This window comes from Euprymna scolopes, chromosome 14, assembly GCF_053919585.1.
Source record: "Euprymna scolopes isolate OS-2025 chromosome 14, ASM5391958v1, whole genome shotgun sequence".
Lineage (NCBI taxonomy): Eukaryota > Metazoa > Mollusca > Cephalopoda > Sepiida > Sepiolidae > Euprymna > Euprymna scolopes.
In genome coordinates, this window is record NC_136495.1 from 123,014,952 (window position 1) to 123,041,372 (window position 26,421).

At 32.4% G+C, this 26,421-nt stretch overlaps 1 protein-coding gene across 1 annotated transcript in view; it reads right to left on the bottom strand.

The window, feature by feature from the left end:
* Window positions 1-26,421, bottom strand: part of LOC145292796 (MAM and LDL-receptor class A domain-containing protein 1-like) — a 497,041-nt gene that overhangs the window by 302,428 nt on the left and 168,192 nt on the right. The window contains exons 45-51 of the mRNA XM_080138835.1: window positions 24,436-24,576; window positions 21,510-21,670; window positions 16,263-16,449; window positions 12,025-12,108; window positions 10,332-10,475; window positions 5,202-5,549; window positions 663-806 (exon numbers count right to left, since the gene is read on the bottom strand). Of these exons, the coding sequence (XP_079994961.1) occupies window positions 663-806; window positions 5,202-5,549; window positions 10,332-10,475; window positions 12,025-12,108; window positions 16,263-16,449; window positions 21,510-21,670; window positions 24,436-24,576 (1,209 nt within the window). The remainder of the gene's footprint in view (window positions 1-662; window positions 807-5,201; window positions 5,550-10,331; window positions 10,476-12,024; window positions 12,109-16,262; window positions 16,450-21,509; window positions 21,671-24,435; window positions 24,577-26,421) is intronic.

The following is a 26,421-nucleotide window of genomic DNA, read 5'->3' on the forward strand; positions in this document are numbered from 1 at the left end:
ATGAAAGTAAAGGATTGAAAAACAAACAAATTTACTTTCATGATTCCGGTCTTTCTCCGCATTGTTTTTGGCTTAAAAAAAATCTATATATTTCTTCTTTACCAACAATGCTTCAAGCAAACTACTACCTACTCTTATATATATATATATATATATATATATATCATGTATTTATCATATATAAATATATCATAAGTATATGATATATATATGACATATATATAATATATATCATATATATATCTCATATATATACATCATATATATATATGATATATATATATATCTCATATATATATCATATATATCATATATATATCTCATATATATCATATATATATCATATATGTATTTATATATAATATATACATCACATATGTATATATACCATATATATACCATATATATATCATATATATATCACATATATATCATATATGTATATATATATCCATATACACACACATATATATATATATATATATGTATATATCAATTTCATACTGATCATTTAAAAACCAATGTGTAATCAGAGTTGCTGCTTATAACAATATAGAGCCTATCGTGCTTCAATATAAACGAAATTATTGGTTCTTGTTTTCTTGCAGTAAACCAAACCCCCTTTAATCTTTATGAGGTCGGGTCGAATATATAATGATTACCAGATCTTGATTGACGGGTGTGATCTATTTTTGGTAGATGTAAGGAGGAAGAAGACGGTCCAAGTGACCAGTCAGCGTTATCGCTTCCGGCTTGCGCAAAATCGCATAGGTCGCCATTTTCAAAGTTGCATCCACTAGGTTTATCTGGAAGAAAAACAAAAAATAGCAGAAGAATAAACATGTTTCATTTAACTCTTTATAGAAGTTAGACAAGTATGTACGCACACAGACAAACACGCAGACCTTGGTAAGCAATTATTCTAAAAGGAAATAAGACCAGTCTACAGCGGTCCCAACTGCAAATTCGATCCTGAATTTGAAACAAGTCACTCTAAATGCCACAAACGTTTAATACCTTTAAAATTAATCTTCCTTTTCTTTCATTTTCTTTTGTTTCTCCAACATTTTTAATTAGATGTAATATGTTATTCAATCACTAAGTCATCTATTTCTCACTATGTTCTGTATATTACTCTCACCCTTTGTGACTGTATATTGTTTGAACATGCCGCTATCATTTTTATACCATTTCTATCTGGAACAATTGCTTCGTGGATGAAATATACTGTATTGTGAGACGTGGCGTGGTCAGCCCAATGGAATCTCTTTAAAAGCGCCACAAACGTTTAATACTTCTAAAACTGAGCTTCCTTTTCTTTCATTTTGTTTGTTTCTCCAACATTTTAATTGTTTCAATTAGATGTAATATGCTCTTTATGCACCAAGTCATCTATTTCTCACTATGCGTCCGTATATTACTCCCACCCTCTGTGACGACTGTATATTGTTTTAACATGCCGCCATCAGTTTGATACCGTTTATATCACTCTTGTTTCCTGAAACTCTTTATCTTCATCTGTACCGAAACGGCACTCACGATAAGCAGGTTGGACCGAATTCTTCGGAGAAGGAAGATTCATGGGAACATAAAATTTACAAGCGGTCCGTAGTCGCATGTACATCCCTCGTCAGGGAAGATGACGTTAGGTTTTCGCAACCCTTGCAGAGAGCTGTCGACGTCCTCCTACATAGAGTGCCTGGTATTTCCAAATGATCACCCATTTGGTACTGACCAGGATCAACGTTGCTTAACTTCGGTAATCCAACGAGAACCGGTGTGCCAACATTATTATGCCGGATCTTCATCTGTGCTTGTTTATTAATAGTTTAAGCTAATAAAAAATTACAATTGCCCACTATACACAATAGGGTAAAACATAGCAAGTACTTATATTACTTAACTCATAGCTGGAGAGAATGAAAGAAAAAGATAGATAGATAGAGATAGATAGAGAGGGAGGGAGGGAGGGAGAGAGAGAAAGAGAGAGAGACATTCATTTTGGATTTTGGATTTTGAATTTTTAAGATTTAATTGGCTATGCAAACTCACATTTTCCCGCTTCCAATAATCTAACCCGAATTAATAGATGAATCACCGGGTCATATCGGTCTAGTAAACTGTATAGATTCACTATGGACTATTCTGATCGAATCAAGAGATCCCGTAAACCAAACAAATTTATTACTCTCCCCATGCTGAAAGGAATGCATTTCTTTAAATTTCGTATAAAATGTAAATAAATTAAAGTTTGTATTTCTCTACCAATTACAGAAGCGTTTCGTGTGTTTTCTTTCATCAAATGCAAAATAAATAAATGAATAAATAAAAATAAAAATAAAGAAATTATAAGTCAAATTTAAACATTTTTATAGTATGTAGGCACATTAAAAATTTTATAGTATATAGGCACATTTAAAATTTTATAGTATATAGGCACATATAGAATTTTATAGTATATAGGCACATTTAGAATTTTATAGTATATAGGCACATTTAGAATTTTATAGTATATAGGCACATTTAGAATTTTATAGTATATAGGCACATTTAGAATTTTATAGTATATAGGTACTTTTAAACTTTTATAGTAAAACACATTTAGGGAAAATTGCATTATTTCTTAAATTGACTCGCTTAATCTAAATTATTCCGCATTTATTATTAACAATTTGAATGTGTGCCACGTATCCATACGACAACTTTGATTCTGACTTTGACAGCATTCACACAGGATGGGTTAAACTGGCTCCTCCCATAGAACACAGCATCCCTATTGAATGCAGACAACGCACAGCGGTCAGCAGCGGCCAAGATAGTTATCGAGAAACAGCGAACATCGTAGACCTGTGAAGCGGAGGTAAGTCCGACGTCGGCTTTGATAGTGTGTAATCACATCTTTAGCTGATATCCTGTCCGTCTTTGCAAAACTTTCTGGAGCTATTGCTTCGTGGATGAACTATACTGTATTGCGGCGCGCAGCGTTGCCAAACCAATGAAAACTCTTTAAAAGCGCTTGGTCAAGGGGCGTAATCTTGCATCCTGTCCAGATTTGTGTATTGAAGACCATATGGCCACACAGATAGTAAAAAATAGTTGACCATAGTCGATAAAGATCACAAAAACTAGTTACCTTTGATCCTCACCTTATATTCAATAAGTACTAGTTAGTTTTAGTACTTGTTATAACTTAAGCAAAGTATGACGGTCTATTTGCGAACACTCGAACTATTATGCTAGATCTGCCAGCTAAAAGGCATAACAATTTTAAATTAGAACTCACCCTAAATGAATATCGTAAATAATAAATAATTTCCATCCACGGATTCATACTTTTTTTTAACAACGCTTTGTTAAGAAAACAATAGGAACAATAAATGATAAGAGTTCAATCCTATCAAATTCCACATTCTCAAGTCTAATGGTCTTGGAAAAATTACCTGTTTTAATGTACTATTTTCTCTCTGTAAACAGTGCCGTGTTGAGTAATAGATCAAAAGAATGACTTGGCGTATTAATACATTTCTTGGACTACTACTTCTTCAAAGATGACTGTGTAAGTGTAAAACCCACTTTCAAACAGTTGCCATCTAACCACACAAAGGTTTCGGACGTGCTAAGGTTGGTCCCGTTCAATCATTAGCCTACAATGAAGTACCTCAGGATGCGTAGTGCATCACCTTTTTAAAAAGATTATTGATTCTGGTACTGTCGAAATAGAAAGTATTTTCTGTTAAACAGTAATGTTGTCTACCTTTTTCTCGTGGTAACTGGAGGAACATTGCAAATAACTGTTATAATTATGGAGTTAGAGGGATCGTCAATCTTAACTAAAATTCTATTTACAATGGTTATGGATAAACAGCCATCTAAATCTATTTCATTATAAAACCCACGCACATGTTATATTTTTGTTTTGTTTGTCGAATCCTTTAAGATGAGACTTTATAATATGTGCATTTATTCTTTTTATTGACTGTTATTATTACTATCTTCATCTTTCACAGTTGTTTTACCACGTTTTGGCCAACTTGTCCTCTGGTCTTCTTCATGTGATTAACCGCGACGGGATATGGATGCTGAGTCTGGTAACTGTATCCCCAGTAATTACTGCCTTCTATAGTTGTGGTATCACCATGTTTTGGTGAAACTTATCCTCTGGGATGTTTGGGTAGGATTGAAACCGCTATCCACAGACAATGCTAACCTGGAACCGTAGGGACTCAACGCCTCTATCTATTTCGACACTAAAACTAGAAAACTAGAGGATAAGTTGGCCGAAACGTGTTAAACCAACAACTATGAAGATGAGGATAACAGCCGCAAAAAGAATGAATACGCACAAACTTATAGCCTAGAAACATCTCAAGGGAAAACGCATATAACAACAGATAGACAGCCGTCTTACATATATGTATAAAGTCATAAACTAATTTGTAGCACTGTATTGAATTATTAATTCTGCTGCCACAGGTCAGAAGTAAAAACTGGTTTTAATTCTGTTGCTTTATGTATTTATTTGCTTCCCCACCATAGCAAATTAGGCACAAGGCCGTTTTTAATGTGGGGTAAAAACCAGCTCCCCTAAAAGTAGGCAAAAAGGGGGCACTCTGGTTACCAAAAATAATAATTGTCGCAGTATAGAGGGTTTCCCCTCAATTGACTGGTACAAATTATCTTAAGTGCAGCATCTGCAGAACAGATGGTATTAATTTGCTCCCCCACCGAGCAAATTAGGCACAAGGCCGATTTTTAATGTGAGGAGTGAAGGGAAGGGGAAGGGAAAAAGGGAATAGCTCCCGAGAGGTGGGAAATGGGAGCTGGTTAAAGGTCAGGCATGTGGGGTTGCCCCCACATCTGGTCCTTGCTTGCAGCATCTGCAGAATATATACTACACTTTGATCCTGGCCCGAAGGCCGAGAACAGCAGAAAAAGACAAGCCTCTTATGTTTGATTTATAAGGAACTATGGTCTTCACAAGAAAACATAAGCAATATTAAGTTATCTCCCTTTATATTAAAATAAAAAAGAGTTCTATTATTGGCGTTACGTGTTTAAAGTGGTCTCTCTTGCTTGTTTTTCTTGATTATTGACTGGGAAAACAAAGATGGATGTTTTGGATAAACTGACGTGCGTGCGTGATTGAAGTTATGTGAAGAATAAACTAACAAGAACTTTAAACAACAGGTGTGAATACTTACATGGACAGTGTCCCTTTTGTAGTTTGATGTCGTCGATAGCTATATCACCTTTGTAGCCCTGACCACGCGTGGCCTCGATAATGAGTTTGGAGTTGAGTTTTGCCAATACGTTTAAAGATCGTTTGTACCATTTCCTGTTCAGCGTGCCTGAACGTGTCCATATCAGTTTCCTATTTGAATTTTTATCAAGTAAATAAACATTTAATGTTTCGACGTCCTCCCCGTACATGTGAAACCAAAAGCTGAAACATGTCGGGGATGCGTATTCGAAAGCGGGGCTCACCAACCTGGCCGTATCGTTTGGTACTCGCGGATTGGAAGTTTCGATATATAAGTAGTGTCCTGCAGCTGCAAAGTAAAAAAAAAAAAAAAAAATAGCAAAAGCCAAAAATTTACCTTTTTTTTTTTTTCGAATAATTGTTTCAAATGTAACGAGATTATACACTCCTGATCAAAATATCAATGTCTCATGTATGATATGAAAAGAAACTAGAATCTTAGAGAGATATCAATCATACCAGGTGCCACAGGGTTTATGAAGAAGAACCTGAAATCCTACCGAACTAATATTCCTGGTGAACCAAGTGCAAAAGACATCCAGAAAATTACACTTTGGGGAACAACGAGAATACTAAAAAGAGCTCTCGGTTGGTTTCAATAAAAAGCAGGCAATGTTCGCAACTGGTTTGGCTAATCCATACACAGCGTTACAATCTTCAAAGGAAGAAAAAAAAATAAAACCACTTGAAAATCTTAAAAAAAAACCTTTTTAAGAAAAGATTTTACACCCCACCCCGCAACTTAAGATTACCATTTAGTAATCTAAAATGTTATGGGAAAAAAAAATTACATTCTGAACATTTTATTCAGAAATTTACATTTTTATAAAACTAGCCTGGGTGCCCAGAGTTGCCCGGGTGTTTGGAGATCTGTGTTGAGCAAAAAAAAAAAAAAAAAAAAGGGGTAGTAGGCAGGCTCGAACTAGTAGATTATGTATGCGTGTGTGGAAATATTTAACCAATAAACATTTAATATACTGGTCACATAACACTGAAATTCACAGGAAATGGCAATTATACACTAAGGACGGTTTATAACAAGTGAACTTTTTGTTTGGATGTATAAATAACGTCTACAGACATATTTCAGCAAGCTGAAAATCAAAATGTCCATTTCAACATGTCGGCAATTTTCTATTACTTTTGAGCATGCGCAAATTCATTCCTAACTTGAAGTGGTTTAATTTTAAATCTTTCTTATCTATCTGTCAATAGCTCAAACGGTAGGGAACGTGGCTAAATGTTTTGGTTTCGATTCTAGATGATACCACCTAAGTCATTTGAAAAAAAAACAACTTTTGAAATTAGTACTATATATAGTATATATAGTACTATAATATATATATATATATATATATATATATATACATGTATATATGTATTTATATGCATATATATATACTATAATATGTATATACATATACTATAATATATATATATACTATAATTTATATAGTAATATATATATTTATACTATAATTTATATAGTAGTATAATATATATATATACTATAATATATATAGTAATATAATATATATATACTATAATATATATATAGTAATATAATATATATATATATGTATACCATAATATATATATATATATATATATATATATATATATATATATATACATAATGGGTAGTGATATATACTGATAAATAGTAAGGTACGCATCCAAAACTACAATAGGTACAAGGCCCCAAAATTTCGTATTAGAATTGTCTGCAAGGACGTGCGACCTTACATATACAAATGCTAAGTTAATGTTAGTTTTTAATAATAGTCTGTAAGTTCAATCTTCAGCGCTAAGAATAAAATTACGAATATAGAGTTTTACCATGGCTGAAGAAACGAAAGCAAGCTACATTTTTTTTTATATTAAAAGGTTTCGTTCGAAGTTTCATAGCGATCACTGAGTTCAAAAAGATTCCCAAGTTCGACAAGAAGGTCGGAGGTTACTTCGATCAAAACATTGTGAGAATGACACTCAAGATTAGAACTGTTGTTCGAATAATCTAAATAATACAAAGGAATCTTTTTTTATATTAAAAAAAAGAACATGAAAAAATCATGTTTTTGCCTTTCTCACATACACGTAACTATGATAAGTAGTTTTTATTGATTATTGTATTGAAATCAAGGATATTGAGTTGGGAAGAGTAATTGCCCATTGAATGCTAATATACAGGGTGGCCGAAAAGTCCCAGGACACTGGCCGAAAAGTCCAGACAACTCATTATAGGGTTTAATTAAAGGTCAAGTTTCTGGTATTAGATACGAAACCATTGATCAGCTAAAGCATGCGATTATTGCAGCTTTTGCTAGCGTATGAAGGAATTCTCTAAAAAAAATGGCACAAAGAACCTGAAGGCGAATGGAATTGTGCAAGAACAACGAGGGCCAACATACTGATCCCCTAGACCACTAAATTACTCTAGTTGTTTTCTGCTTTGTTTCTAATAAAGTTCTCTTTTTTTTGTTGAATATATGTTTTCTGTGTGTTTCATTAAAAAATACTGTGTTTTATTAAAAATACATGTATAGTGTCCTGGGACTTTTCGGCCACCCTGTAGATTAAAATAGAAGGACAGAATAATTTTACTGCCAATAATCAAAAAAACAAAAAAACAAACTTATAACACTTAGTTAATATAAGTTAATATAAGAAATTATAATTTAAAAACATATCTTAATAACAAATCATATTATAATTAGTGACGATGCTAACAAAATTAAGGAAGGTAATATAAATTCAACTATCGAAGGTTTACTTCGAAGAATGTAAAAAAAAAAAATGAAAAAACATAGTTTCGAATTTACTTAAATCACTTAATAAGAATACAATAAATGGAAAATAAATTATAAGTACATGAATTAATATAACTTAAAATAGGACTCGAAGAATGGTAAAACCAATAAAACAAACAAATGAATAAAAAACCACACACACACACACACACACGCACGCGCATACACACACACAAACATATATATATAACAGTAATAACAATACACAAAAATACGAAAATAATTGATATTAGTTAGAGTATCGAGCATAAACGGTAGATCCAGTCGATTGCATTAAACAATGTAGGTTGTTTGAAATAGTATTTTTTTCCTAGTTTTTTAAAGTAAACATCTGATGAGTACACGGCTAACTATGCAGGAATAATATAAGTCAGCAGATATGTTAGTCGCATTACGAAACAATATTTTAATGGATACATTTTTAAAACGAATAAACAATCAACTAAGAAAACTTGATATTTGGAACTTGTGGGAATTTTTATATTATATATATATATATATATATATATATATATATATATATATATATATATATATAAGATATATATATATATATATTTAAAAAATTAATAATTGTAAATTATCAATCAGTTTCAAAAGGAAAAAAAACAAACAAAATCAACTTGAGTGTACGATCGTTTCGGAAACGATTTTGATTTTAATTAACATTGATAATAAATATTGACAGTAATTGACTGAGGTTTTGTCTTGGAACATAATCTCCTCATCAGCAAAAATGAGGAACGGGGAAATTTATGACACCAAAATAAAACTATCATTTTTGTCGTAAGTCAATTATTGTCAGTTTAATAAAATGAATATGGTTTCCGAAACGATCGTACACTCAAGTTGATTTTGTTTGTTTTATCATTTGAAACTGATTTATAATTGACAATTATTAATCTTTTACTCAATATTAATATTGCTCTAGGATACATATACCTATAAAGCTTATTATATATCTACAGTACAATGGGCACTGTTTTATTTTAAAAGTATTAATACATTTATTAATACATTAAAATAGACGACGCTGCTGTTTAGACTCCAGGTCTAATTCCCTCTATAATATATATATATATATATATATATATATATATATATATATATATATATATATATACATATATATACACACATATATATACACATATATATACACACACACATATATACACACACATATATATACACACACATATATACACGCACACACACACATACATATATATATATACACACACACCCATATATATATATATATATATATATATATATATATATTGTACGCAAAAGGGTTAAGTGAAGAAATCAACATGACTTACATGATACGGATTCGGGTCCATAGTTGAAAAGTCTTACATTATCGAAATTATAGGAGTATATATATATATATATATATATATATATATATATATATATATATATATATATATATATATATATATTAAAATTTCTTCCAGTAAAGTATAGAATTTTTATGACAAAAATGTATTATTTGAACAAGGAATACATTTAAAATTTCTTCCTTAATTCATTGCGTTTCAATGTAAGTCTCATCACTTCAGCCTTACATTAAAAATAAATGGATGAAATAAAGAACTTGAAATGTCGTGTATTTCTTATTCAAATGATACATTTTTGTTTTAAAAAAATTATATTTTACTGCAAAAAATTTAAATATACAACCCACAATTTTACTTTGCTCTATATTTGGCTAGGAATGTCTTATATAAAATATTTCCACCCAACAATGTTTTGTTATACTGTGAACCACAAGATTAATTTATTTGTTATTTAGTTTCTTTCATATATATATATATATATATATATATATATATATATATATATATATATATATATATATATATATATAATGATTCTTTAGGGAGGTATAGAATTTAAATATCGAACTCATATATCTATCCATCTATCTCTTCCTCTGTCTGTCTGTCTGTCTGTCAGTCTCTCTCTCTCTCTCTCTCTCTCTCTCTCTATATATATATATATATATATATATATATATATATATATATATACTGATTCTTTAGGAAGGTATAGAATTTAAATATCGCAATCATATATCTATCTATCTATCTATCTTTTCCTCTCTCTCTCTCTTTATATATATATATATATATATATATATATATATAAGGTAGTGCGACTGTAAATTAAAAACAAACACAAAAACCTTAATAGCCATTACTATTGTGGCGAGCGTGTACGTCTAGCATCAGTACCTACTGTTGATTACTCACCGGTTCCTAGCGTATGATCTTTTAATGGACCAGTGTTGTATGTCTTTGTGAAACCCGTACCAAACATCCAATCAAAGTTGTCGTCGGTCGCTTGTGTCCACTTACACAGCCCGTCTTCAAACGTGCAATCAAAAGGCGAAGGTGCTTAAACAGAAAAACAAAGATTAAATATATAACAAAAAGTCTATTTAATATTATTTTGCCGGTTATTGTCTTCCTTAATCTTATTTATATTTCGAATACACAAGCCGGCTTTCATCAGGTGAAATGTTAATTTACGAATGATGATCATTTCGTATTTAAATAAAATTATGATTAGTTATTTGTGTGCTCTCACATTACTGTTGCGCTCCTGTACGGCATAATCACGTTGACGCACCAGTTCCGGCTGGATCACCGAAATAAAGCAACGTTGAACCTGGTCATTACTAAATGGGTGACCATGTGGGACTTCCAGGTGCTGTATTTGCTCTTTGTTTATCTGGGCATTGTTTTCAGTCGTCCTGGACTTCTGCTTGCCACTGGTCTCAAACAGTGCCGATTCAGGAGAGGTGTGGTTGGGGATTGTGCAACCCTTGCCTTACAATGCGAAGCTGCTCCTACAGTGGGGTATCTTTTGTCTTTTCAGACTTAACGGAGGCATTATCGATGATGTTATTTATATATGTAAATCTGACCAAAGCTAATAAAAATATCGAGCAGGACTAAATATTAAAATTGAAAAAATCGTTCAAAAGTAAAAATTGATTTTCTAACCACATGTGTCACGAATCACTAACCGAACAGATTTATGCATGCACTTTTTGTTAACGGGTGTGATGGAGCACAAATGTATGTAAAAATCAATTTTTACTTCCTATTTAAATGAACAAATGCGAAATTTGACCGATTATTTTTGCATAAATGGTAAAAGCGAAAATTCCTATTTCAAATTAGTTCAACTTTATAGATCAGACGCATCTTCTTTTTTATATACAAGGGTAGTTCCAAACCGATGGCCTTCTTTTTATTTTTAAACTAAAAAAGTTGAAAAGCTACAAAGTTGGAAGTGATATCATTAAAACGAGCGATCTTTTGTGTTTCAGTAATTATTTTCTTTAGATAGTCACCACAATTCTCAATGCACTTTTACCAGGAACTCAAAAACGCCTATATACTTCTGATGCACGCCTATGATAGGGGTTATTTTCTTCGAGTCTCACACACCCAATACCCGCAGCATAAGGATGAAAGTTTCAGGTCATGAATGCGTAAGTGCAGTCATCATAATCATGCTAGGTTTATTTATGGTGTCTTTTACACATAAAAAAACCCACCCAATACTTTTGATGATGAGGAGACTTTATTTCAAAAACAACTATATGTCAAAACTATTGTCCGTTGCTTAATGTCTATCACAATAAAAATATCGTTTCCGAAACGATCGTACAAATTGTTGTTGTTCCTTCTTATGAAGCAGATTTTTACTTTTTAATTCTAATTTGAATTTTAAATTAACAATCACATTACTAAATATTAAAGTAGCTCTAGGATATTTGCCTATCGAACTTATTATATATTTGAATTACAACGAAATCTGTTCTTTTCTTGTATTGTAATTAAATTAGTAATTTTGCTATCACATTAAAATACACTCTACTCTTTAGACTACTGTTCTAACCAAAATTTTGTAGGATATGTGAATATTACTTACGCAATGTTGGACCAGGTGCAGTAGTTGTAATAGTGGTAGCTGGTGTTGTTGATGGAAGTAGGACTTGGGCATCCGGTGGAGTCACTGTAAATCATTCCAAATAAAATAGAAATAAATCACGAATGGACAAGAATCATTAATGTCACAAAACTAAAACCGAAAAACAAAAACAGCTAAGTCGGTGGACAAAAAAAAGAAAAGAAAAAAAAGATGACTGATGTGGAATATTGTGCAAGATTCAGTCGATTTGAATTTCGCATGCCGTGGTGGAAGTTAAGTAACACACCGGGAGAAACTCTGAATGAGGTTTCATGCACCTCTATCTTCTTTATATCAACACTAAGACAAGGTGCGAATAGCGAAATATCGTATCAGGTCTGAACAATTTTTAAAGGGACGCGATAAAAACAACTGAATGTGTGCAATATTAATTAAATGAAATTAATCAGTAAATTTGGGGCCGAAAAGTATTTCAAAAATTTCAAAAGAAATAAAGATGAAGTGAAATCCACAATTCTTAAATATTACTTTTTATACTACTGACCCACAACTTACCAAAGCCAAAAGCCACTCGAGGATAAGGATACATGAGATTTTCTAGTTAGGTCATAAAACATATCATAGGCTAATGATAGTAATTACATGAAACTATCTTTAATTCACAAAACGACTCAACAAATACTTAAAATAACAATGTCTTTGAAATGAGGCATTCCCGTGTAATATAATCTACAGGTAAAACGTTGTTGAAAATAAACTCTTTTCGTGGAAGTTTTGGATGATTTTAGATGCACAGAGGATAAAAAAGGCGAATTTTTCGCAATAATGAAAACAAAGCAAGTTTTGGCTTATGGCGAAGGATCAGAACGTGAAGCTCAGTCGAGCACTTGCTACGTAAATACACATAGATTAGGAAAAGACTTTTGTAGATTTCTCGTGTCTGGGTGATCGCTGAAGAATAAAGATTCAAACTATTTGTTATATTTTAAATCACAATTTGAAAGGTTATGTTTCTCGGGTTAAGAATGCCAGTAGCACAAATTCAGTTTTTCGGATCATATTAATTACTGATAACAACTTGTTTATGAAAATTACTTATGCTTTCAAAGTAAAAAAAAAAAAAAAAAAAAACTTATGGCAGTATTTCTGTCGCACTCGATTAGAAAGTTAAACATTGTAATGGTAATATCGGAAGCGATTAATTTCAGCCATGAACTGAAAGGTACAAAATGTCAAGCTGACAAATAATGAAAACTATGTTTCAAACTGCAAAGAATATCGAGGTCTACTCGATGATAAGGTGTTGGTTAGACCTTATCAATCTCATGCAAGATAACAAATCCTTGGACACTGTTATGCAAGACTTGTTTATGTAATATTCTTCTTCTACAAGTGTTTGGTCCGGTCTTGCAGACATCGACGATCATGGCCCATCCTTCCTTGTTCTCGGTCTTTCTCATAAGCTCATTGAAAGTGCCATCTTTATCCCTTGCAAATTTGTTTAATCTCTCTGTGAATTTTGTGCGTTGTCTTTCTTGGCATATTCCGCATATTCCTTTGTATATTTCCGCGTATTTTGCCACTTCATAACACTTTCTCTAGTCCGTCAACCCTGATTATATGGCCCCCCAAAATGAGCTGTCTTTTTCTGATAGTATTGAGGAGTGATCACGTGTATCCAGTCATGTCCATTACTTTTGCATTTGTTTCATCTTTTTGTCCATGAGCCTTTTATGATTTTTCGGATGAACTACATTTAATGCCTCTAATCGATGTTCCGTGTCTTTGTTTAGGGTCCAGCATTTGCATCCTTATAGAAAATGGACCATACGTAGGCTCTCATAATTTATATCTTTGTCTCTAGGCTTATCTTACTGTTAGTAAAATGCATTTCATACTGTTAAAAGTTGTCTTAAATTGTCCAATTCCCTTCTTGATTTCTGTATTACACTTGTCATCCGGAGTGATAGTACAATCAAGGTATTTATAGCTATTTACTTGTCTGATTCTGTCTCCCTTACAGACTATATTGCATTCTGGTATGACAGCTTCTTTTCGAGATCACGATGCATTCCATCATCTTTGCATTGAGCTGTAATTCTTTCTTTTCGTTTTCGTCTGTTACTGTTGTCAAACTATTTTGCAGTTTCTTTTCAAAGTCGGCGATAAGGATTGTGTCGTTTGCATATCTTAGGTTGTTGATGCTGTGGCCACCTACACTAATTCCTTCATGATTCTTATGGTTTGGTTGTTTTGTAAAGAAAATAGTTGTTTGGTTGTTTTGTAAAGAAAATAGTTGTTTTTTTTTGTGGGAGGTTTGCAGAACATGATTGAGTCTTGAAAAGAGAAAGTAAAAAAAATCAATTACATCGTGGTTTAATGCATTTTAGATCAGAAAGTCAGTATCTTCAGACAGCCTAATAAGGTAACACAATACGTGTGTGGGTGAACTAATATTGAATCTACATATTTAAAGAAAAATAAAATGGCATGCGAGAATAGTTTCATATGCGATAATTTAACCTGAGAGTTAGTTAAAATATATGGAGATTGTTTAAAAGGTTGATTACTTGTAGGTATCTCAAACTTAAATAAAAGCCCGGTAAAAGTAAAGTAATTATGTAAGTTGTTCTAATACGATGACACTTCGAAGGCGTGATACCAGTCACGTGACTATACTTGTTTTGCTTTTCCTGAAAACAATCATGGCGACGGCGTTTCAACAGTTTTCCCTTTAAACGTTTTTCTTTAAACGAGCATTTCTTCGTGCATACCAAAATTACACGTAAGAATCACTTACAAATAAATATCGTCAAATGTTATTTTACTTCATTGCACTCATCAAATGGGATTTATCGTCCACAATTTTTCTCTTTCATATATCCAAATATTGTTTTTATTAATTTTATGTAACTATATGACCATGCACTACAAAACGTAAAAAAATCATGTAACTGTTAATCTCACTAACAAAAAACAAGTGAATAAATGTTAATAGAAACTAGAGGTTTAATTTAATAAAAGGGCAGGTAACTGTGAATTTAACAAAACTAATGGTTAATGAGACTAAATATAAAAAGGTACAAAGTAAATATTAATAGAAACTAAATGTAAATTTATTAACAGACAGATAATTGTTAATTAAAAAAAGCCCATGCTTAATCAATTAAAGTTAACTAAAAGTTAAAAGAAAATAATTGCAAATAAATTTTAATTAAATGAATCTAAAGGTTAAGTAAACCGAAAGGAATCTTAGTTTTGATTGCTTAAATTTTAATTAACATTCAATCACTATTTATTAACGATTAGTTTAAATTATTTAGCATTTAGTTTCCTTTAATAATTAATTTTCAAAAATAAGTAAAAATAAGTATTGAAAACAGGACAAGAGATTCCGTCTAGTAATCTTTTATTCAATTAAGAATCTTACTATTCGTCTACTTGACAAGCGGAAATGCACGGCTTTTATAGCTTGGACCATCAAAACGGTGATAATCCATATTCATAACAGGTTAATTAATTAAGACAGAAAGTTAATTAATTAAAGGTAAGTAAAAGTTCATTAATTAAAAAACGGTTAAGCAATCAAAGGCAAGCAAACGTTAATAATATGAAACTGAAGTTTAATTAATTAAAGGTTTAAAGGTAAGTAAATATTAATTGAATACAAAAAGGTGTAGTTCAGACAGGTAAGTGTAAGAAAAAGTAATTAGTATAAATAAAATCAATGTTAGTTAACACTAACTAAAATCTAATAAAAGATTATGCTTGCCTAAGTAAAAACAAATGTTAATAAAATCTAAGTAGGGGTTAATTAAAGATAATTTGACTGTTTTTTATTACTTCTAATTAAGTTAATGATAGTTCAATAAAACTGAAGATTAATTAATTAAAACCAACTAAAAGCAAAAACAACCCCCCCCCAAAAAAAAACCCAAAAATTAAAGGAAAATCATTTATAACTCTAAATAATGCATGAAGCCATTTGATGTAAGAAAATAAAAAATAAAAACGAACCAACACAAAGGGTTAGATGAATGAATTCCACCCAGAAAACAGCAAATCTTCCCACTGTGTCAGAAACATTGCTCCTGGAATATGAGGACTAAAGAACAAAATAATTGAAACGAGAATTACGATGACACCGACAGTAACTCCAATATTCGTTTCCTACACTCCTTTTAAGATTAGTGAATTTTAATTATTTTAAAGGAAACGAAAATTAAAAGGTAAATTACCTGCGCATAAAATTGTCGAGTAATTGATATCATCAATGGCGATGTATCCGGCACTGCCTTTGCCTTTCACGGCCCGGAAGGTGATTTGGTACGGTTCAAAACTTTTCACATGAAACGATGCTCGGCTCCACAAATGCCCTTTTGATTTTGTTAAATGCCAAACAATGGTATTCTTTGAGGATTTGCTCTGGAATAAAACGACATAAAATATATATCAGAAAGAGAGAGAAAAAATAAAGATAAAAAATGAAGTATTTAAATACTAAATAGAAATATGAAAAAAAATAACCAACATATATTCAACTATAAACAAATGAATATTTAATTTTATTTATGTAGTGTGTTTTAATGTAATTAAAACAAAAAGGAGAAAGACTTTATCAAAGTTCCTATTTACAATGCCTCCCCACAGGACAGAGTTAGACACCAGAGTTATCAAAGTTTTATTAAACTAACTCGTACACATATTATTTTAATTGGAATTCATCACTGAGATGTGTATCATTCATATTAATTTATTTATTGCGGACTATTATTCTCATCTTTATTAGTTGTTGTTTCACGACGTTTCGGCCAACTATTCCTCTGGCCTTCGTCAGGTGGTAACCGCGACGGATAGGAACTTCAAATCCCCTAATTGCATTCTCAGCAATCACTGCCATCTGTAGTTGTTGTCGTCTCACCACGTTTTGGCCAAGTAAGCTTCTAGCCGGATTTGGGTAGGATTGAAACTGCTATCTTCAGACAATGCTCATCTGTAACCGTAGAGATTCAACGTCTCTATCAACTGCACCACGGGCCCCGGAGATTGCTGAGAATGCATTAAGGAGATTCGAAGTTCCTATCCGTCGCGGTTACCATCTGACAAAAGCTAGAGGAATAGTTGGCCGAAACGTCGTGAATCAACAACTAATAAAGATGAGAATAATAGTCCGCAAAAAATAAATATAACTCGTACATAATTAATTTAACTGAGGCAAGGGGGTAAAAGAATATATACAAGAATAAAAAGGATGTATTTAAGTAAAGAAGATCACGTGAGCAAGAATTATAACAGTTTTTTTAATGAAAATTATCACAATTTAGATAACAGTATTTTTTAATGAAAATTATCACAATTTAGATAACAGTTTTTTAATGAAAATTATCACAATTTAGATAACAGTTTTTAATGAAAATTATCACAATTTAGATAACAGTTTTTTAATGAAAATTATCACAATTCAGATAAAAGTTTTTTAATGAAAATAATCACAATTTAGATAAAAGTTTTTTAATGAAAATTATCACAATTTAGATAACAGTATTTTTTTAATGAAAATGATCACAATTTAGATACCAGTATTTTTTAATGAAAGTTATCACACTTTAGATAACATTTTATTTAATGAAAATTATCACAATTTAGATAAATGTGTGTTAGAGATTGAGAGAAATATTACGAGGAAAATAATCGCTTATGAAAGAATTTGTTGACAAATGCATACTTTGTGTTTATCAGAAGAGGAGACTTTAAGGTTGAAATCAAAAGAACGCCTGTTATAAGGATACTTGCTTTTGCAAAACAAAACTTATACAGGACGCGTCTTAAAAAAAATAATGAAAGGCTTTCGTAAATACAAAATACGCCAGTATGAATTTTGAATAACGTCGTTCAGGGTGGCAAACATATTCAAATGTGAAAAGAGCTATTAACTCTATAAAAAGAAACTGAGATACCAAAAAAATGATGAAGCTTGATTTTGATTACTTTTGTTTGGGTTATTATATGCTTAATCCAGTCATTTTGAGAAAGCTTTTTTAATTCAAATCCTTTACATATTCAAATATGCATTTTTTAATTCAAGTCCTTTACATATTCAAATAAACATTTATAATATTTGGTTGATTTTTTAAAGCATATCAACCGTTTTCAGATTATTTAATGCCGAATCCAGAAATTCTGTAAAAATATTTTTATGCTTCAAATTGTTTATCTGTTCAAATATTTATTCATAGTGTTTGGTTTGATAGTTTTATGAAGGAATACTGTTTTTGTTTTTCGATTTGCAAAGCATGCTTGCATTTCGATAAGTGAAAAGTAAAAAAGAAAATAGGAGAATCAATATTTTTGGCATTTTAGCTCAAGGAGTTAATATCTTCAGACAGCCTGATCCACTAACTTCAGAGATGATAAAAGAATGGGCAATCAGTTGAGAATTTTTGGTCGACAATAAAGTGCTACAAAATATTCACAGAGCAGAACAGCCGTAACAAAAAACTTCCATACTCAGTTAAATATTAATTAAATTTTCGCCATCATATATTCCTGAGGGTCTCTGAAGTAGATTTTGAATAATGACTCGATAATTCTAAATATGCTACTGATTCGTCCTAAAATACATATCTGTGATTATTAATCCAACCAAATTTCTGCGTCAAGCCATATGCACAGAAACAATTTTAGGCACTTTTATTTTCTATCTCAATGGGTAAAATTCAATCACTACATATTTTTGTAAAGTGCTACGTCAGATATGTTAAGAGACACGTAGATATTAGAGACACGTAGATATTAGAGACACATAGATATTAGAGACACATAGATATTAGAGACACGTAGATATTAGAGACACATAAATATTAGAGACACGTATATATGACATATTTTAAAATTTTTTTAATTACATTTTCACCCCAAACAAGGCACATTTCCACTCTGATGTAGGGTGCTACTATCAGGGATATAAGATACAGGGGTACTATGTAGGGAGTTGGGAAGCAAGATGCTGGTTCACGTTACACTTTAACTTCTGCATGTCAGTAAAGTTGGGGAAGCAGGGACCCGGAAGTGAAATTCCAAAGTCTAGCGGTTCTGGGGAAGAAACTACTGGAGTAAAAGGCTCTCTTACATCTATGGATCTCTACTGTGTAGGGGTCAGATTTAGCTGCTTGTCGGGTTTGTCGATGGTATTAACGTAGAGAGGGTACAGGTGCTTGCAGTTCGTCAGAGCATTCACCATTAACAGGCAATATATTTATACCTTTTATATTTACCCAAAAAGACAATTAAATGTGTAGAAAATATGATTTTATTTTATTTGTTAAATAGTTGTAAAATTCATAACAACGGATTAATGGCGTTGTATATGATTATTTAATGTAGTAAATGTCATTAATATTGTTATAATTAATTATTTAGCTTAATAACGATAGTAACGAATGGCTATGATACTGATAATCTTTAATTTAACAAATAAATGTCAGCGTTAGTATTATTTATACAAAGCGGGAATTCTAGTATAAATTTAAGAAGACTTTCACTTATTTGTGTTTTTAGACTACACTCCTCTTACATTTCACTATAAGTAATTTATTACTACGGATTAATATATATATATATATATATATATATATATATATATATATATACATATATATATAAATATACACATATATATACATATATATACATATGTATATACATATATATACATATATACATACATATATATATCCTGCCTTGAAAGAGTGCAAAATAGAGTTTGTGGCTTAGTGAGGGATGCCCTTTTCTCTACCCTGCAACCTCTCTCCCACAGAAGAGACGTTGCGAGCCTATCCTTGTTTTATCGTTATTTCCATGGCAGGTGCTCGTCTGAACTCCAATTTCTGGTGCCCCCTCGCCAATCTTTCACGAAAAACACCCGTCTAGCTGAATCCACTGTGAAAAATTTCCCCCACTCTGTATCTGTGCCTAAATCAAAACGCGGATTCCATGAACAAAGCTTCTTTCTTAGAAGTGCACGCCTGTGGAACTCTGTTCCGTCTGCCTGCTTCCCACCGGACTACAACTTGAATGTCTTCAAGTCCAATGTTAACAAATTCCTAAGGAACCGCCCTCTTAAGTAAACACTTCATCAAATCTCCACACTAATGTAATGTACTTGCAATAATCCTTATCCCTGAGTGGCTTCCGGGCCTTGATAACTGATGATCACTGTGTAATATATATATATATATATATATATATATATATATCCATATAAACATATATATATATATATATATATATATACATATATATATACATATACATATAAAATGAAACTTACAATTGAATTTACCAAAATGATCAAAGATGGTAAAATTAAAGTAAATTCTAAATATTAAAAATTAATATTTATAAAATTATCTCAGCCAGACATAAAAGCTCGTTAAAACCAAATAGGAAATAGAGCTTATAATATGAGCAAACAGTTAATAAAATATGTTAAAAAACACTTTGAAATGAGTTAAAAACATATTTAATCTGAAAAGGAAACACTAGATAAATGGATAGTCCTTAATCCACGGAGTTTCGAAGAAATACTTTCCTTCTCATCAGAGGGTAGGAATTAGCAAAATGCGGGATCGGATTTTGCATGCAGAAGTATTTGATAAAACAACAAGTAAGTCAAAGATCTTACTTGAAAACAAAATAAGTTAAGCAGAGGGAATATGGTAAAGAAAAAGGTGATTACACATGAATGGATAGTCTGGTGGAAGATAAAAAATCCAGTGACGGTAAAATCCAAATGTAAAACTTCAAGAAAGAATTTCCATTTGTATAAGTAAAATCCAAAGACATCCCGTAATTGGAAGAAGATGGTCCATAATAATCCAAGAATCCATGGAATAATTCAAAAACATGTGTACAAGGAAAAAATATTAATAAAAGAAAAATAAGATGTGCTTTTCACTCTACTTCCGAGACATAAGTAGTTACTAGTTTCAAAAGTTATGTCTCGGAAGTAGAGTGAAAAGCACATCTTATTTTTCTTTGATTAATATATTTTTTCCTTGTACACATGTTTTTGACATCTTTCCTCGTGTCTCCGCTCTTTTTTTTATAAAACCATTTGTTATTATTATGGTTGCATAACACTGAATCGATTGTTTATTTCTAACCCTTTGTCTAGCATTTCTGCGTCATCGGTGAGAACGTATACAACTTTATGTTCCACTCGCACTGTAGAGTCATATGGATTCGCCCCGGAGTTTTGTTTCTACAATTCTCATTCTTATTTATCTCGGAGTTGCCCGATCCCCATTTTTCAAGACTTTCAGCTCCCTCCTAGTTTCGTGATGCCCCATGTTTTGTCTTCGACTCAATTAAATAAAAAAAAAAACACATTATTAGATGCTCAATGTTGATTGAAATAAGAGATGGCAAAAATAATTTCTACGAAACAAATAAAGAACAAAAGACAGACTTAAAAAAGAACTTACTTGTTTAAAGACAGTTAGGTTACCGTAATTGATTCCGTAAATGATGAACCAAAATTCAAAGCAAAGCCCTTTCTCGCTGGTCGGATCGAAAGAGACGGATAATAAATCAGCTTTCTTTCCGGGGTTGACATAATTTCGGGACGTAAAAAACATGTAATGACCTGAAAACAAGATACACATTAGCAACAGTTACATCAGAGTAAATTTGAAATGACTGAATCAATTCCTAATGTGCGTTTTTAAAAGTTATTTGCTTTCTTTCCAGGAAGTTAGACGCAGTCAAGTGTGTCTTTGATAAAAATATTTCTGTGAATGAACTTAAATTTTCAGAAGGTTCGATAACTACTTCATGTAAGAAAAAATTCAGTCATAATACAAGCCCTAACTGCCATTGTATCGATCGATTTGATTGGTCGAATCTAACCAGACATATCATGTGCTTTTGGCGCCAATTTCTATTTCCTTTTCAGATTTTTCAGTTCGTGCCAGACCAGCGAAGAGGAAGAAGGACTTATTTTTTATTATGTTTTCCAGGAAGGAGAATTGGGTGCTAACATTAGTGCCTTCTTTACTTCAGATCTCAGCCGTGGATGAAGTATAGAACATTTGTAAAAGCCTACGAATTAGGCTTGCTCACAAGACAGAATGTTAACAACCGCATTATGGACTTTTCTTATTATTATGAAATTTCCACCTTCAGTATGCAGCCTTTTTGCGTTGCTACCAATTTGTTTTAGGGCCATGAGGTCCAATGAAATACGGCTAATTTCTTCCCTTCATGCAACAGGCTACGGCAACATTGCAGAATGCAAAAGGACTCGAACTACCGCTCCATTGAAGCAAACTACCAGCTCCAGTTGGACGCAAGATGGGCGCACTGTTTTGCAATAATATCCTGTGTACCAATAAAGTTTGTCTCGAATTTTACAGGTAGGGTTTGCTGTTTTGTGATTGTCTCATTTCTTGACTTTAACAGAGAGCATCGAACATGTTAGATAAAATTCCGATCTTGACATAAAATAATTCCTATCATGTTCGAATTGCAAAATACGTATATATAAAAAAATCATTCAATAATAGTTATTGCAAAATAAGCCCCAAAAATATTAAATTGCAAAATAGTTTTTGCAAAATAACCAATATTTACTTAATTTAAAATATAGCAAAATAATAATAAATGTTGCTAAATAGTAATTGCAAAATATTCTCTATTTGTAATTCATAATTGCAAATTAATGCAAAATACTGAAAAAATTCTTACAGGCGTTTTTTATCCTAAAATCATTTATTCATGACATCCTTTTAGTCTTTTTTTTCTATCGGTAGATTATTATTTAAATACCTCACCGCCAGGGTTAGGGTTAGTGTTAGTGTTAGATACAAGGTCGGGCTTTAACGGGGACAATTCAACTTTCCAAAACGTAACACTCTGAATTTGTACAAAACTTGAACTAGCAGATTTCTTCTCCACTGATCGAAAACAGAACAGATTAGGTATAGTATGAGAACAGGTGCTACACTTTGATGCTATCCAAAAAAGCCAAGGTAGGCCTTACAGTCTTCGATGTGAAAAAGAATTTTCATCGCGAAAATTTAACCGACGCATCTTTCTTCAGATGCGTCCAAGTATCTGAATGAAAGTATCTATCTGTTGTTTGTTACATCTCGTCAGTCTGTCAACATTTTCATTGGTCTGTCACACTTTAGGTGACAATAGATGCGCATGCGTATTTCTATGAGAAACATCACAAAATCCAAGTAGTTTGAGTGATGGGAATTGACTAGAAAAACTTATTATTTTTAAAATAATTATTGATTTATTCATAAAACTAGCAGGAGACGCACAGCCTTGCCCAGACGTAAAATACGCTTAAATATATTTTAATTCATGCAAATTCGTATTTATCATCATAGATCAAATCATCCATTGAATATTATATTGCACCTAATATATATTAGGTATTTTCTGTTGACTAATGCTGTGTGTTGTTGTCGAAGTTTCTTATGCATTTCACCCATTCGTTAACGGTACTTCTCCACCGTAATGGTTTCGCCTGCATTAAAAAAAAACTGTAATGGATGAGACCGGTTGCAGATTACCAAACAGTCAGCATGACATTTTTTGGCGTAACTCTGGGTTCGAGCAGTGTAGTATGATTTCGTCGGCATCCAACCACTGAGCCGAGCGTCGCTGATTGTTGTAAAGAACCCAAATTTCATCGCATCAAAACCCGGTCGAAAAACGGGTCGTTCTTGTTGCGTGAAAAAAGGGAAGATGACACTTCATAACGGCGTTTCTTTTGGTTGTCATTCAATTCGTGAGTCATCCATTTATCAAGTTTTTTGTCTTTCCAATCCTTCTCAAGTGGTTGGAAATCGTCGTATACATTACGTGTAATTCAGAAGCTAGTTCCCGAAAAATTTTGCGTGAACTGGCTTCGACTAAGGCTTTTAATTGATCGTTGTCATCATCTTTAAGACTCTCCTTATTGCCACTGAATTTCTTAAACCACCATTGCGTTCAGTAATGGTTCCTGGGTCAAACGTTTCATTGACATCGCGAGCTATTTCAGCAGATTTCCCGCCTAGCTCGAATTTAAATAAGAAAATTGTGCAAATTTGCTTTTTTTCCATCTTGTATTCAACGTTTTCAAAAGAAGGTAATTGTTTTAAAACGATTGTAATTTAAACGATTAGATAGAGCGAAACACGTTCTTTAAAATAATGTATACGATATTATAACGAAAACCTATTTGAAAATGCATTTGAAAAATCATTTGAAATCATAAGAACACATTCCGCAAGAAGCTTCTTGTTAATCTAATACTTTGTTAACCGAAAATTAATTCCCAATCCGTGTGAACATTTTACTTGTAAATCGATTTATGTGAAAGGTGTCTATTGAACGAGATTTCACTGCACTTACCAAATTCGTCAGGATTCGTGTGATCATGATCCGGAAGGTGTCTATAATATGTAATATGCCGGATATCAAGACGTTGCCAATCGAGGTCATTGGTGTTAGCGTTGTGCCAGCCGCAAGTATCCTTTTCGAATGAACAGTCGCCTGTAAATAATTCAAACACAAAATGAAAACAGATAAAAATACTATAATGCGTAAAAAAAACAACACCAAAAAACAAAAAAAAACATTTTAGCATAAATTGATTTTTTTTTACACAGGAATTACTACATATCAAGGCACAGAAGCCACTCGAGGATAAGCATTAATGTGTACACATTAGTCAGTGTGATTAGTAAACATAAGTAGTGTGAATTTTGTAAATTGGACTACTTAGGGAGGCGGTTTATCAAGAACTTGTTTACATTGAACTTGAAGACAATCAGATTGCAGTCAGCTGAAAGCAGGCAATCGGAAAAGAGTTCCACAGGCGTTCAGTTCTAAGAAAAAAGTTCTGTTCATGGAATCTACATTTAGGTTCAGGCACAGATAAAGAGTGTGGGAAATTATTGATAGTGGTTTTGGCTTGATGAGTGTTTTTCGCGAAAGTTTAGCAGTGGGGGGCATAGATTGAAGCTGAGATGAGCACTTGTCATGAAAATAACGATAAAGCAGAGACCGGCACGCAACGTCTCTTCTCGAGAAAAGAGGTTGCAGAGAAGAGAAAAAGTCTATTTTGAACTCTGTCAAGGCAGGATAAGCTGCTTCTCGCCAGATCACTGGAGTTAAGCAACAATGAGAATACTAAGTGTTGTATAGGATGGCGGGACAGCACTAATGCCAAAGGAAGAGTAAGGCATCTCCTTCCTTCAGCTGGGCAAAGTGGAGTACTCACTTCACTCTCCTGATCAAGTTGACCTGCGGTCATGGAAATCAGGTGACTGATATAATACAGAAGCAATCAGGAATATTTCTGTTCGTGGCTTCTGTATTTCCTTGTCCCGAGTAGAAGATTCCTTTTGGGTAAAATGGTCAGGACAATCGCATAATATGGGCACTGCTCGGACAGAAAGAAACTGCAACCTACTGCCTGAACAACTAAAAAGACAGCTATGACAACATATCAAACACTTAAAAAAACAGCGTTAATAGTGTTTTGAATGATGAGCAACAATGAATCCATGAATGCTTCGAGGGAGAGAGAAAGATGACGAGTCATAGTCGTCAATGCTTGGACTAGGTTAGGACACCACTTGAATGGTATCTTTTTGCAGACGATGCGTGTCCGTATTTTAATGATTTTAGAAGAAGTAAAATTTATCCAAGTGCGTCGGCAAAGTAATGATGATTAGAATTGAGACGAGTAACACATAAAGCGACATGAAACCGTACAGTGCAAAGCGTTGACAATGTTTTGTCTATTAATGATATAAAAATACAAAACAAAACAAAACTCGAAGACACGCAAGGTGAAATCACTATTGCAACGTTGCCCTCAACAAGTATATACAGTCTGAGGCATTAATTTTCCCCATCTTAAATTAGATTTTAATACAAGACGTCTGATGACAAAACTGGTAATCTATCTCTGTATCTATTCATCTATCTATCCATCTATATATCTATCCATTTATCTACCTATCTATCTATCTATCTATCTATCTATTATATAAAAATGGAAGTTTATATGTGTGTGAGCCTGTTCCCTAAGAACTCAGAAACGGGTGCCCTGATTCAAAAAAAATCACGCGAGAGTATTTGATATATCTGGCAGTGTTATTACGTAGGTTTTGTATCGGAATGCATCTGATAAGTTTCGAATCTCGATAATCGAAAAAATACGATTAAAGAAGGAAGTCCGTTTTGACCAAAGTTAAGCCTTTTATACAACCTAACATTACAAGTGCATTTGAAAAGCAGAAACGTCCAGCCTTATAAAACCAACTGTAGATTCTTTTATAAGACAGAGGCGCATTCAAAATGAATATTTCTATTTAGAGCGTAATAGAA